Below are 13,421 nucleotides of genomic sequence, written 5' to 3' on the forward strand. Positions count from 1 at the left end.
GTCTGTTTGTTTTTTTTTAATAACTGTTACCTGATGTCTGTCACCTGATGTCTGTCATCTGATGTCTGTCACCTGATGTCTGTACATTTGACCATTGGCTAGTTTAAATCAAGGTTTCTATTCATTCCACAGTATGCTAGAGAGAAGCTTGCAGTCTTATGAAATTATGCTGTAGCTCATTCAAATCACCTCGCGATGGGTAGGATGAGGTCAGGGTTATGTAGGGACATTGCTGGGGACTATATTATAACATTAACACTGATTATATACCGTTATAATTTTTAGTCGACAAGATTATATGATCAATATTCTCTATCATGGTTAACATATTTCTATATCTTTAAGAGTTTTACTTCCACAGTTCGAGGTTCTTTATTCGTCATATGTCAATTCCAGCGAAGCAGTCAATGGCAATGAAAATCTTTGGTCTCAGATTCCTTCAACAATGCTCAGAGAATATGTACTGTATATATAAAAGGGGAAAGCACAAAAGTAATGTTAAAGCACAATGATAAATAATCAAAAATAAGGACCAGATAAAACTAAATAAAAGTTGAGGAGGAGCTCGAGACACGACAGCTGTCCACGGTGCCATCTTGCTCGCAGCTAGCTGCACTGCGCTGAAAATGTTCCCAAACTAGGATAGTGAGAAAATGTATTTTTAGGGACAGCTTAACCTTTAACCCTTTGACCAGCAAGGGTGGACAACAGAGCAGGGAGGCTGAGCCTGGGCTGACCTGAGTGTGGGGCAGCAGCAGCTGGTGTTTTAGAGGAAATGTGTGTGTAAATGTAGCACTTAAAATCCGAGGGAATCACAGCACAATGTGTATCAAGATAGAAATGTTATCTTTGCATCGGATGCCCTAGAGAACAAGTTAATTTCAGTATGAACACTTAAAAAATGAAACCAATACCAATCAACTTTAGTATTGTGTGGTAGAAATTGAACGGTTGGAGGCAAAGTCTTCAGAGGGATGCAAGTCTTTATGAAAGTAACAAAGACCAGGAGTTAGTCTGTCAGAGGAACTGAACTCGCTCACGTATACAGCAGATTTATACACTGTTTCATAGGAGGCTTGAATCCCACGCACCAATTACAGCAGACCCTTTGCGTACACCTCCTGATCCTCCTCACTATTGATTACCTGTTTGTCACCAGTGCCACGTCTAAGCCTGTATTTCCTCAAAGAGGTCAGGATGGTTTGACAGTCCCATGTCTGTATTTACTCACGGTCATCATTAGAAATAACAAGCACAGGTTCATATGAGGTTGATCATTCTTACTACATTAAAATTAATACATGACATCTGTTTAGCTGAAGTAATTAACATAGATTTATCTACCAACTAAAGCACAAGAAATAACTGAAGATTTGTAAAAGTGATTTTCCAAATCTATAAATAACTTAATGGTTAATCATCGTTTTAAAAGCTGAATAATGAAATATAATTATGTTTGATGCATTTCCCTTAAAGGGGTAATCCAGCAATTTATTGTATTTCCATGAAGATTAAAAAAAATGGTCAGAATCGGAGAAGCTTAGTCTCTAGTATGGGTCAATCTACAAAAACGCTGGATCCTACAATTCCCATAATGCTACTCAATGGTGTCTTTGATTAATCCTGATGACATCCTCAGGATTATTTTTTTTTTTACTTTAAAAAGCTCCACAGAAGACATTAGACTGCTGTTTTCCCAAAATTGGTGCAGTGCCCCTTTTAATGACTTTGAATTTAAAGGTATAGGTCGGGTGTTTTGAAGTGGGGTTGTAAGAGGTACTTATCCATAGTCAGTGTTTTACCTACAGTAGATGACGGTCGGCACGTCCCCAGCTTGGAGAAGCAAGCAGGAGTACCGACACGGTGACTCTAGCAGGGCCTCAGGCAGCGACCTGCAGTCAGAACTCCTGCAGAATATGCCACCGTTGTTTGGTTTTAGTGGGAAAAAGCAAAGCCAGTGTAACGCTGCAGCGTGATAATAAATTACACCAAAACATTTAATAGTACAATTAAAAGAACCGATAACGTTGGAGCTTATCAATACTACGGTCTTTGATCATTTAGCACCGGTGCCCGTTTAATACTGGGTGTTGGTACCTATAATTCCCTAGTTCATACGGGAGGGATGTTGCAACACAGCTGTGTTCTTTTGTCGCAGTATTGAAAGTAAAAAATGCAAATTTCAGTTTTTGAGGAGCTGCAGCGTAGATCAAACTGTCAAATAGGACAACCAACCTGCCTTCCACCCCGCTTTCTCTATACCCATGCTATGATGTGCCTGCTGTTTCACTGGACCTTGAGTTTCCTAAACAACAAAACAATAATAAATTAAAGTTTAATCTATGGCTATTGGTGGTTTCTTGATGTACAGAACCATAAAACAAATCTCTACCATGAAGTGAGGACTGGAACAAATCTGTGGATAAATACTATGCACAAATCTTGGCTCATGTGAACAAATGTCCCTTCTTTTATTTCATGTTGCTGATGACTCTTTTACGTTTTTTTTTCCTTCTTGTAGGTCTGCCTCTCCACATTTAACAGGATCTGTGATTTCAAGAGCCATGTGAACTCAAGTGTACATCAAAAGGTGGGCATTAAACTTCATGTACACTCAACCTGGTTGGCACAAAATCCCCACTCTGAACTGTTCACCAACTAAAATAAACACAAAGGTTTGAGCGATGAAACAGTTTTCCTGTTGGCTACCGTGAACCCTTCCACTGGTGATGGCATATGCACAGGCACTTTAGAGTTTCCATTTCACCTAAACTGCATGTCCGTGGGCTGCAGGGAAATCACACGTCACAAATTTCACCACCTGCCGCTGTTATCAGGCAGGACACACAGTTGTTGTCTTTATCTAGGAACTTTCTGCCACTTCCATTGTGGGTGCAACATCTGCTCCATTCCCCCGCCTTTACATCCTTGCAACAGTTGTCATGCAGTGTTATGCGAACTTGGATACTTTTACACAGACACACAGGAGGAGAAGTACTTCTCCAGGCTTTTACCTTTACATAGTAATCCTTATGTTTCACAACAATCACTCCTAGGTTATTATTCAACGCATTTTACAGCTTACATGCATGCGAGCATTTTAACACAACAATTTAACATAACACTACATAGAAAGGTGCAGCCTGGGCAAAGAGTGCTAACCACTTGATTTCAACATGTAATTGTGCGTTGATGGCTACTTCAAAATTTGTATCTGTTGTCGTGGCCTTGGCCCAAATGATGTTTGAAAACCTGGATCAAGGATGTCTAGGATTAGGATGTTTAGGATGTCAAAAAGTAAACACAGGATACTCAAATAACTGTCTGGAAATGTTCAAGTTAGTTGCAAAAAGCAGAGTTTTTTGTTCTATCAAGACAAAGACACAAACCAACCCAAGCCTGGGCCGGCAAACAGACTGAAAAATAAGTTCAGCAAACACAGTCTTATATATGATTTTGGGGAACCTTGAGAGTCAGGGCTCCTCCTTTTGTTATATTGCCAAAGTGGTGTCATTTTTATTGGTGTCAGGTGTTTTAAACAAGGTCGTTTGTTCGGTTTATTAGTCTGTTCTGAGGGAAGCATACAGTCTTATCAACTTGTCCCGTGGCCAGGCAGATGGGTAGGGTGAAGTCAGGTCGGGGACACACACACAGAAGGTGGACAGTATTGTAGGCTGTGGATTACAACATAACTTTTAGCAATGATTTTATACATTTGTGATCAATAACATATTTCTATAAGTTCTAAAAGTTTTACTTCCACACTGTCTCATGAACATTATTAGAAGTAAGCTGGGTCACTGTGTTGAGTTAAAGCTGGAAGCCCTGGACTATTGGAGTGAAAAGACCAGTCGAGTGTTTGACTCAGTTAGTGCAGTATTCCAGATAACTGTAATGCTGTATCATGAGGCGATCCCTATAGTCCTGTTTCTACATTTGCCAAATGATAAACCACCTCTGCATGTTTCCTCTGTTCTTTACCGACAGAAAATGGTAGACGTCTTCCAGCAAGGTATTGTTTTTTTTAAAACCCAAACTTTCATGGTACATTTAATTTACCTGCATGATAAAATGTGTTACTCAGATTTTATGTCCAGTTAATTAATCTTTTTTTTCTTATTTGTTTACTTCTTTTTAGATATTGTCAACGGTTATGGTAAGCTTGCTTCTTCTCCCTCCTGTTTGTTTGGTGATTGTAAACAAAGTTCCTGTTTACATTCAGTGTGACTGTGTATCCTTGACACCTAAACATATATAAGAAGTGGACGTAGTAACCATGACATCACCCATTGGTTTCTGTACTGCTGTTTTGAAGCCTTGAGTTAGGCATTTTGGCCGTCGCCATCTAGGTTTTTTACAACTAGATGTGACACGAGAGGGTGGAGCTAAGTACGTCCAGAATAAGACATTTCCAGAAAATCTGCAAAAGAAAATGTAAATTAATTTGCGTTTCCATTCACTACTGTTATGCGGATATTAGGAGTTGGTTTATTGCAGAAGAAGAGTACACAACAAGGTGACGTAATTAAAAGAGCACCAGTCAATCCTCAAAATATTGAAAACGATGCAGAAAACGTAATGGAAATATGGTATTTCTGTTAGTTTCATATATTAACTTGAGGAAGGTTACAGTCTCCTCATTACAACACAGATCAGTGGACATTTAAGTCTCATGTTTGTTTATGTTTATTTTATTTAAGAAGGGACAGTGCACATTAATTAACATGAGCCATCATGTAAATGTGCAAGATTTAGCCATGCAGGCTCATTTTCATCTGTAGTCCGCGATGCTCACATGCTTCATATGATTCATAAGCGTAGTCACCTTACTTTTCAATGCACTGACTTTTCCAACTCAAAAACATTTTTTTTTTTTGCGATATTTGGACATTTCAGAGTTCTTTTGAAACAGCTGTAAACCCTTTAGATATAGTCAGACAACACAATGTATAACTTAGTTTAAGCATACCGAAACCTTTAGCCTATTGTTAAGACTGAGATGATTCAGATAACAATGCACGCAACGCAGTGAGTTATTAACAAATCTGAATGTAACTCTCATATTGCCAATGCACATCACTGTACCTGTTTATTTGCAGTTTCAGATTGAAGTAATGTGGGCGGTCCTGAGCAGCTCAAGTGTAATCATCTTTTCTTCCATTGTTATCTATCTACTCTACAGTTGCCATTCCCTCCATTGTGTTGATCAATCAGCCAACCAAACTTCGTCAGGTCAAACAACCCATCATAGGTTAGTAAAGTGTCTTTAAGTTGGTTGGTAGTTGACCTTTTTCCTCTCATGCATCCCAACAGGAGACAAACCACTCCTGGCCTCTACTGTAGCAGAGTTAGAATGATTCATAGCAATATGATAAGACATGGCATGTAAATTCCAGCTCAGTCAGTTTTAGTCTAACTGAGCCTTGAGTTCTATGTTAATGCAACAACATAATTATATTGTATTTTACCTTAGAGCTCTTTAATTTAACAAACTAGAAATCAATGCTGACACAGGATTGTATACGTCATCGTAGCTGAAGGGGAAAAGGACACATTTGTATTATTGTTTATTTATATTCTGTGCTTGTTTTCATGACCTCTAAATATTTTACTTCAAAAATACATGTTTTGGTGGCTAAAAAATGTGCATAGATTGTAGCTAAAAGCAATAATGTGTCAGCCATCAGATGGTCATGGATTTGTAGGGTTGTTCTCATTAAAACAAATGTAAAGCTGTGAGACAATGTATAGTAGCGGTGTTGGAAGATGCAAAAGATTATGTTTGAAGTAAGTCCTCTATTTTAAATTTACTTTCTTCCAGGCTTGTCTATGTGTTTCAGTCGAGGGAACTATGGATCGTTTTACCTGTGCCATGTCTGTGAGGAAAAGATTAATACTGAAAAGATCATATCCCACCTCTCTTCTATCGACCACTGCAGCAACTACTTTGTAAGTGCAGAACATCATAAAAATGAACCAATGTTTAAAAATCTGGAAGCACAATTTCAATTGTATTTTGTATTTTAGAACCGCACAAACCCCAACGCACTGAGTTTCTCCTGGATCCCCAGCAGGAATATGAGCCACATTCTGAGGCGTGAGGTCACACAGGAAGGAAAAGAAAAGAGGCGCAGTGAACTTCAGGTTTGTACCTGGAGGCCTGGAATCTTAAATTTTAAATGTATATCGAAATGTTAAAGCAGCTATATTCAATAATTCTATATCAACATCGCATACCCATTTGTATGTGAAAGGGGTTGCTCGAAGTGAAATCCCACGAAGACTTATCACTGTGCACTACCTATTTAGCACCAAGCAGCACACAGACAAAGTTAGCGACTAGCTGGGGAACATAGTGGCGCATTTAGCATCTAAAGAGACTGATATTTCCTTCAGTAGTTGGTGGAAAACAAAACGGAGCTAAAAGGAACCCAATATTGGACATTTATCAGTTTGACACAAACACGACTCCAAATGAAAGCTAATGTTGCTCCGTAACTGCAGGAAGATTAAATAGGCAACGGGCTAACATGTTGTTTTATGGTTACACAGCGCTGCCATGTAAACAGACTGAGTTGCAATATTTGTTTTGGTGGGATGAAAGTCTTTTTAAATTATAGAGGATGCCATGCGTTTTCACCATGTTTTCTCTTTGCAGATGTTGAATTTACCTGGAAATCTGTCGACACAGCTTAAATCATGTACCTACTCTGAAGGTATATGATTTCAGGATTTCTCTATGTAATAATTGTTTTAGAATTTTATTCAATTGTATGTTAATGTAAATGATCCCATCCTACTCCCCAGTGATGGACATTCTCAGGGAAAAGACCAAGCTTGTCAAGCAGCTTGAAGGTATGTGCACATTTCTCTCAGGACTCTTATTTTTGCAGAAGCATCAGTCAGGACTCAAGGAGGGCTTTATCAGTCGGTTACATATAAACAAAGCAGCAACCCTTTGTTTCTCCTTCTTGTAATAAGCACTCCACCCTGCTACAGCAATCAAGAAAACAGTCTCACAACAAGGTCCATTTAGTAGCTGTTCGGGAACTTTCAATCGTATCAAATGATCCACATTTCAGTGCAAATTTGAACATCTACAATTCAGTGACAGCTGGGATAACTAAACCATGTGATATGAGCCAAAGCTCCACAACAGCTATTAATGGATCTTGTGGCGAGACTGATCTCTCAATATACTGTATATCTGCATGTGTTACATGTACTCTTTCTTAGTATCCTTTAGTTCATGCTTCATCGCTGCAATCTTTTCCCCTCTAGTTAAGCCAAAGAAGACGATGATACAAACATACCAAAGAGACAGCAACAGGGAACATCCACTTCTTGGTCAGTAAATGTCTCACAAAATGCCTTTTTTTGGATGCAAAATTCAGTTGGTAATGACATTTTCCTGAATGGAAGAAGATGGTTTCTTTAAAGCTGGGGTATTCCGTTTTCTGGAAAAGGCTTAAAAAAAAAAAACCACACAGAGATGAGATGAAATTCACAATTCATGCTCACACTGGAAAGTTAATTAAATTGTTGGCCTTGCTCAGCTTTCTTTTTGAACTTCTTCCCCCTTTCTCTCTTCTCTGATCGTGGTCTTATAGGCCTGCAGCACCTTGTTGAATGCATTTGTGTCGGGCAGACTGAGAGGAGATACTACCTCTGCACGCTCTGCCACCTGACTGTGCCCGCCCGCACGATCATCAAACATGTCCTGAGCTTCGACCACATCTTTTGTTACTTTGTAAGTAGCTATGAAGAGTATACGCCTGTATCACTTAAAACATTTTGAATAAACACACAAAACACTGATGTATAAGTTAAAGAATATAATAGCAACTAAGAGATATAATACCTTAACACAAGACACCAGAAGTCAAAGAGGCATGTCTCCCCAAAGGAAGATAATACACAGATTATATACTTTTCTCCAAGGCAAAGAAAACCTTTTCCTTTGGTCAACTATCTACAATATTATATTTTACTATTGGAAATCAATTAACAACACAAAACAATGACAAATATTGTCCATTCATTAGGTTTTCTAGTTAAATATGAGTATCTTCACTCTAGCTTTAAAACTGAGCCCGCAACAACCTAAAATTCGCAAGTTGCGTTGAAGAAATTAGTGGCATTAAAACAAATTTCCGTATACAATATATTTTTAATCTTCAACCCATCAGTGTTTTGTGTTGCTAAGGGAATTTCCACCACATGCTCCAGGATGTCAGAAACATTGAAGCAGAACAGCATTAGATTCAAACAGCTACACAGAGGCATCAAGAATCACTTGCCAGATTTGGTTTATTATTAAGTATTGACTCCCGAATTTGCTGCATTATCTGCCTTAAATATAGTTGTTTGTGTTTTGATGTCAAGTTGAGTAATGAATCCTCAACACCTGAAATCAGTATCATTTGTCTTCTTGGGTGGTATTTGTGTAATTCACATAATTTTTAATCTGTACAGAGAGTGTGGCACCCGTCTACTTTGTTGGCAAGAGAATCCTACAGGGAATACACCAAGTCATTTGCTGCCAAGATGCTTGATTTAGCAAAGCAGACTGAGAAAATCCATGGTACTGCAAATGTTGATATGAAGGTAATATAGTTTACAAAGTCACTAGTGCAGGTTTCCCAAATGTTTGCTTTTGTTTGTATTAATGTGAAACTGTATGACTTTCTGTTACAGCAAGTGCGCCTGGAGCCTGCCAAATTCACATCAGTGAATTTCACTTGTTATGCAAAAGGTTGGTATTTATTTATTTGTGTGTTGCATTCCTCTGAATGAACTTCAGTGGAACCCAGATGATGTTTTACTAATTGAGCCTGTGGTGACTTGTAGCTTTGGAAGAGCTGGGATCCATCAATAAGGAAAACAAAGGGAGCAGCTTGATTACAAACGTCACACCAGGGAACAAGCTGGGTATGTATTTTTTTTTATGACTTGCAATTTTTATTTTATAATAAACACATCAGTCATACCAAGATGACATACAGTATGATATATTATACTTCAAACTCCCCACCCCCTCCCCTACCCAACACGGAAACGAGAGGAGTCTACCTGCATATACAGTGGCTTGTGTACAAAGCTATTGCTAAGAAGACAGTACAATTCTGGAAAAAATAAATAATTACCTTTTTAAGAAAAATGAATACATAAATAACACTAGAATTACCGCCTCACGGTTGCCTCCGCCAGCCAGTCAAGTTTCCATCCATGTCTGTCCAAAATGTCGTCACATTATCATTTTATCCTATCGGACATTTGTGTAAAATTGTCATAATCACATAAATTCTTGAGTTATGGCCAAAAACATGTTTTGTGAGGTGACCACCAAATTCCAATCAATGGTGATTTAATTTGGTCTAACTTTAGCAATTATAAGGGTTACCTGTATTTACAGTTTGCAACCAACATAGCAAAATGTAACGTTTTTTTTCCCCTCCAGAAGGGCAGTGCAGCCAACAAGGGAAAATGGGCTCTTGCTCGGTCAGCTCCAACTCGACCAGCTCTAACCCGGCCAGCTCCAACCTGGCCAGCTCCAACCCAGCCAGCTCTAAACCGGCCAGCTCCAACCTGGTCAGCTCCAACGTGGCCAGCTCTAAACCGGCCAGCTCCAACCCAGCAAGCTCCAACCCGGCCAGCTCTAAGGCCAGCTCCAACCCGGCCAGCTCTAAGGCCAGCTCTAGCCCGTTTAGCTCTAAGGCCAGCTCCAACCCGGTCAGCTCCAACCCAGACAGCTCCAACCCGGTCAGCTCCAACCCAGCCAGCTCTAAACCGGCCAGCTCCAACCCAGCCAGCTCCAACCCGGTCAGCTCCAACCCGGCCAGCTCCAACCCAGACAGCTCCAACCCGGTCAGCTCCAACCCGGCCAGCTCCAAACCGGCCAGCTCCAACCCAGCCAGCTCTAAACCAGCCAGCTCCAACCCAGCCAGCTCTAAACCGGCCAGCTCCAACCCAGCCAGCTCCAACCCGGCCAGCTCTAACTCTGCCAGCTCTAGCCCGGCCTTGACCACGTCCCTCGGTATGTATTATTATATCAGTGTAAACTAGTTGGACCATTGGATCAACTGGTTGAGGTTGTTGGTCTTAAACTGCTTGTTATAATGTGAAATGTCTGCTGTGTAAAATGCCAATTAGCATCCAGTGTTTTTTTTTTGAAAATACAATGGTTTCAATTTCTTTTTCTTTTTAAAAAAAAAATACTATTTAGAATGTTTTTACAATTAACAAAATTGAATTAGCAACTCAATTTTACCTTGTTTTTTCTTTGTAGACCTCCACGCCATATGTTACAAACTACACTGTCAGGTAAAAAAATATCACAGTTATAAATTGTTCTCTAATAACCTCGATATAATTACTGTACCTAATACTATCTAGGTTTTTGGGAGTTTGGTGTTTAATAGAGTGAACTCTTTTTAACTTTTCGTTTGTTTCTCGCTGGTGGCAGAACTGCAGGAAGAGCTTTAGATGTATGTCTCAGTATTGCAGACATGTGTCAACGTGGGAACACAAACATGTATGTCAACATTTTCATAGCTTCATACAGAAAGTCTTTGTGATTATTCATGATATGCTACAAAATATGACATTACAAACTATCTCTAATGTTCTTCTCCAGATGTTGAAGGAATCCCGTGGTGGAGGTACCATTCACTTTTCTCTCATTTCTCATATTGTACCAGATTGTGTATAATTGTCAAACTCATTTAAATAAGATAATTTCCTCCCTTTCTTACAAATTCTCATGGTTATGACCAAACAGGTCCACCTTTTTCCTTCTGTTACAACGTGCAGCAACACTTTGATTAGTTTAAAAAAATATCATACCATATTAACACATTTTGTTTTATCATGGAACTGATTTAGCTTCACAAAGTGAGCTTTGTATCTAAACATTACTCATGAATATAGTCTCCGCATTTTATACATTTTCTTTACAATGAGTGATCCATCCTTCCATAGCCGCTTATCTTATTCAGAGGGGGGCTGGAGCCAATCCCAGCCAACATTGGGCGAAGGCGGGGTACACCCTGGACAGGTCGCCAGACTATCACAGGGCTGACACATAGAGACAGACAACCATTCACGCTCACATTCACACCTACGGGCAATTTAGAGTCAACAATTAACCTGCATGTCTTTGGACTGTGGGTGGAAACCGGAGAACCTGGAGAAAACCAACATACAAACATACAAAATCCACACAGAACCTGCGGCCCTCTTGCTGTGAGGCGGCAGTGCTAACCGCAGCCCACAATGAATGATGGTATCACAATTTCCAAAGATTGCCCTGCATCCATATTGGAAACGTTTTTTCTGCGTTTTAGGCACATTTCAAGTTTGAGTTGGTGTTCCCATCGGCCCTAATTTAAGAAAAATGATTTTGGTATTTTTCTTCTTATTCTCTTAACCTCCTCTTTCCTTTTGAACGTTAGAATGGAAACCCAGGCTGGGCTTATACAAGTACCTCATCGAGAGCTTGAGGCGAAATCACCCAGTTACTGGTGAGCGGACCCACTTGTTATCATCGTGATTTTGTAAGGCGTTAAACTGAAAAATGTCCATTCTTATTTTGTTTTGTTTGTTTGTTTAGGTGTGCCCCTGGTTGTGACGTTGGTCACCACTCAGGTTCAGAACGAACCTCTTTATATATGCTTTGCTTGTGAGGACTGTTTCTCCGAGTCTTTTGTCAAACAACACTTTGACTCTCGGAAACACGTCATAAACACAGTGGTGAGTTTTAAGTTATTTATGTAGTTTGTGTTCATTATTGTGACACCACTGCAGCAGTGTGTGGATGCTAGCAGTACCACTCGAGTGTGTGTGAGGAATTGCAAATGACATGTGTATGTTCGCTTATTGTTTTTAGTTTTATATCACACATTCAAGTACTGATATAGGCCCTATAGCTACCACAATGTTTGGTGTCCTTACCTTTTTTTTTGTGAATTTAAGTGATCAGACTTTTACTTATTATTGCATGGTAATGCAGGTAGAACAGAGACACTTGAAAATAATGAGTCCTGCAAGGCCCAGAAACACAATAATATACAGCTGACGTACCTGGGATGTACCTTGGTTTATAATAACCCGCGTTTGTCTTAAATTCTCAGCTGTACCAGAATCCCTGGCGGCTGACTTTTGCATGGGAGAATCATCTGTCTATGAAAGACTTGAGGTCAATGGCATGGGAAGAAGAGATGGAAAGACCAAATCAGAGAATGCTGAAGGTAAAATGCCAAAGAACTTGAACAGACCTGTTGTTTTTTCTCACTAAGGTGTTCACATCCGTGTAGAGATATACAAAAGTCATTTTTACGAGCTTCAGAGCATACAAACTAAAATTCAGTCTGAAAGGCAATAACTAACCACAGTAAAGCTGGTTGTGTCATCATCTTGTATAGACTAAATCATTTTCTTTAGTCATTACTAATTGAGAATTTTTTCCTTTCTCAGATACTTGATATCCCAAACTGGATGCTTCAGAGCCTCGGGACACTTTGTTACCGAAAAGGTAGGAATTGGTCCTACATGAAATAATTCAGAGATAGTTGGAGAGACAAACTCACTGTATCTTTCCTCCTTGCACTTAAGCCCTTGTTTTTTTATGAAGTCAACATTGTGGCCAGTGACATGTGTTCTGTGGGATTATTTGAACTTGTTTTGGTCATGCTTGAACAACATGAAGCAGTTTGAAATAGTTTGGTCTCATTCTTGATTTTGTCTGCAGTGATGGAGAAACTGGAACTACAACACACTCTCTTAAAGCGTGACGGTAAGTGATAAATTAATTTCTTAGCCTTAAATAAGATGAATGACATTGATTACTTTCATCTGACTGGTGCATGCTTGTCTGTTTTTATGTCCGTGCAGTTCCAAAGTGTGAAACATACAGCAAACTCCAACAAAACGAGAGATTTCCTCTGCTCGGTGAGTACCGCTGGAGAGAAAAAGTCTTGCCAGAAATCAGAAATGCACTCTGGGTGTTTTTGACTTTTCTTTACCTCCTTGTTGCAGGTGGACAGTTCCTGGTCATGCACGACATTTGCATCAAAGGGCAGCAGACCACAGATGTGGGATTCCTGTGTTTGCTCTGTTGTAGGAGGTTGTCAGACGACGAATGTTACACTCATTTGTTCAGTCTGCAACATGTTGCAGAATTTATAGTGAGTATACTAGTTAGACACTTCTTCAACACATACCAACACATAGCTTAAATGAAAACACATAACAACATATAGCTTCATAACAACACATATTAACACATCATAACAACAAAGCGTAAATTGATGACGATTTTCTCCTTTAGTTGGTCATATATCACGGCTAGTTAGCAATACAACCCAAAGTTCTACCAAAGTTCAGTATGGCTTTAACTGTGATAAGAGGTTACTGGCGACCCA

The 13,421-nt window shown here is 39.5% G+C and overlaps 1 protein-coding gene across 10 annotated transcripts in view; it reads left to right on the plus strand.

Moving 5' to 3' along the window:
- Positions 1-13,421, plus strand: part of LOC119503881 — a 31,862-nt gene that overhangs the window by 2,735 nt on the left and 15,706 nt on the right. For 9 of the 10 annotated variants that reach the window (XM_037795897.1, XM_037795895.1, XM_037795898.1 and 6 more), the window contains exons 3-26: positions 2,522-2,590; positions 3,988-4,012; positions 4,139-4,156; positions 5,183-5,251; positions 5,822-5,949; positions 6,028-6,144; positions 6,659-6,716; positions 6,808-6,855; positions 7,282-7,347; positions 7,611-7,750; positions 8,476-8,607; positions 8,698-8,755; positions 8,851-8,931; positions 9,461-10,036; positions 10,289-10,323; positions 10,466-10,534; positions 10,637-10,661; positions 11,454-11,522; positions 11,612-11,751; positions 12,132-12,248; positions 12,475-12,532; positions 12,749-12,793; positions 12,892-12,948; positions 13,036-13,184. In XM_037795897.1, the coding sequence (XP_037651825.1) occupies positions 2,522-2,590; positions 3,988-4,012; positions 4,139-4,156; positions 5,183-5,251; positions 5,822-5,949; positions 6,028-6,144; positions 6,659-6,716; positions 6,808-6,855; positions 7,282-7,347; positions 7,611-7,750; positions 8,476-8,607; positions 8,698-8,755; positions 8,851-8,931; positions 9,461-10,036; positions 10,289-10,323; positions 10,466-10,534; positions 10,637-10,661; positions 11,454-11,522; positions 11,612-11,751; positions 12,132-12,248; positions 12,475-12,532; positions 12,749-12,793; positions 12,892-12,948; positions 13,036-13,184 (2,349 nt within the window). The remainder of the gene's footprint in view (positions 1-2,521; positions 2,591-3,987; positions 4,013-4,138; positions 4,157-5,182; positions 5,252-5,821; positions 5,950-6,027; positions 6,145-6,658; positions 6,717-6,807; positions 6,856-7,281; positions 7,348-7,610; positions 7,751-8,475; positions 8,608-8,697; positions 8,756-8,850; positions 8,932-9,460; positions 10,037-10,288; positions 10,324-10,465; positions 10,535-10,636; positions 10,662-11,453; positions 11,523-11,611; positions 11,752-12,131; positions 12,249-12,474; positions 12,533-12,748; positions 12,794-12,891; positions 12,949-13,035; positions 13,185-13,421) is intronic. The other variant, XM_037795892.1, reaches the window with a different exon arrangement.

The sequence above is a fragment of the Sebastes umbrosus genome, chromosome 15 (assembly GCF_015220745.1).
Source record: "Sebastes umbrosus isolate fSebUmb1 chromosome 15, fSebUmb1.pri, whole genome shotgun sequence".
In the NCBI taxonomy this organism is placed as follows: Eukaryota; Metazoa; Chordata; class Actinopteri; order Perciformes; family Sebastidae; genus Sebastes; species Sebastes umbrosus.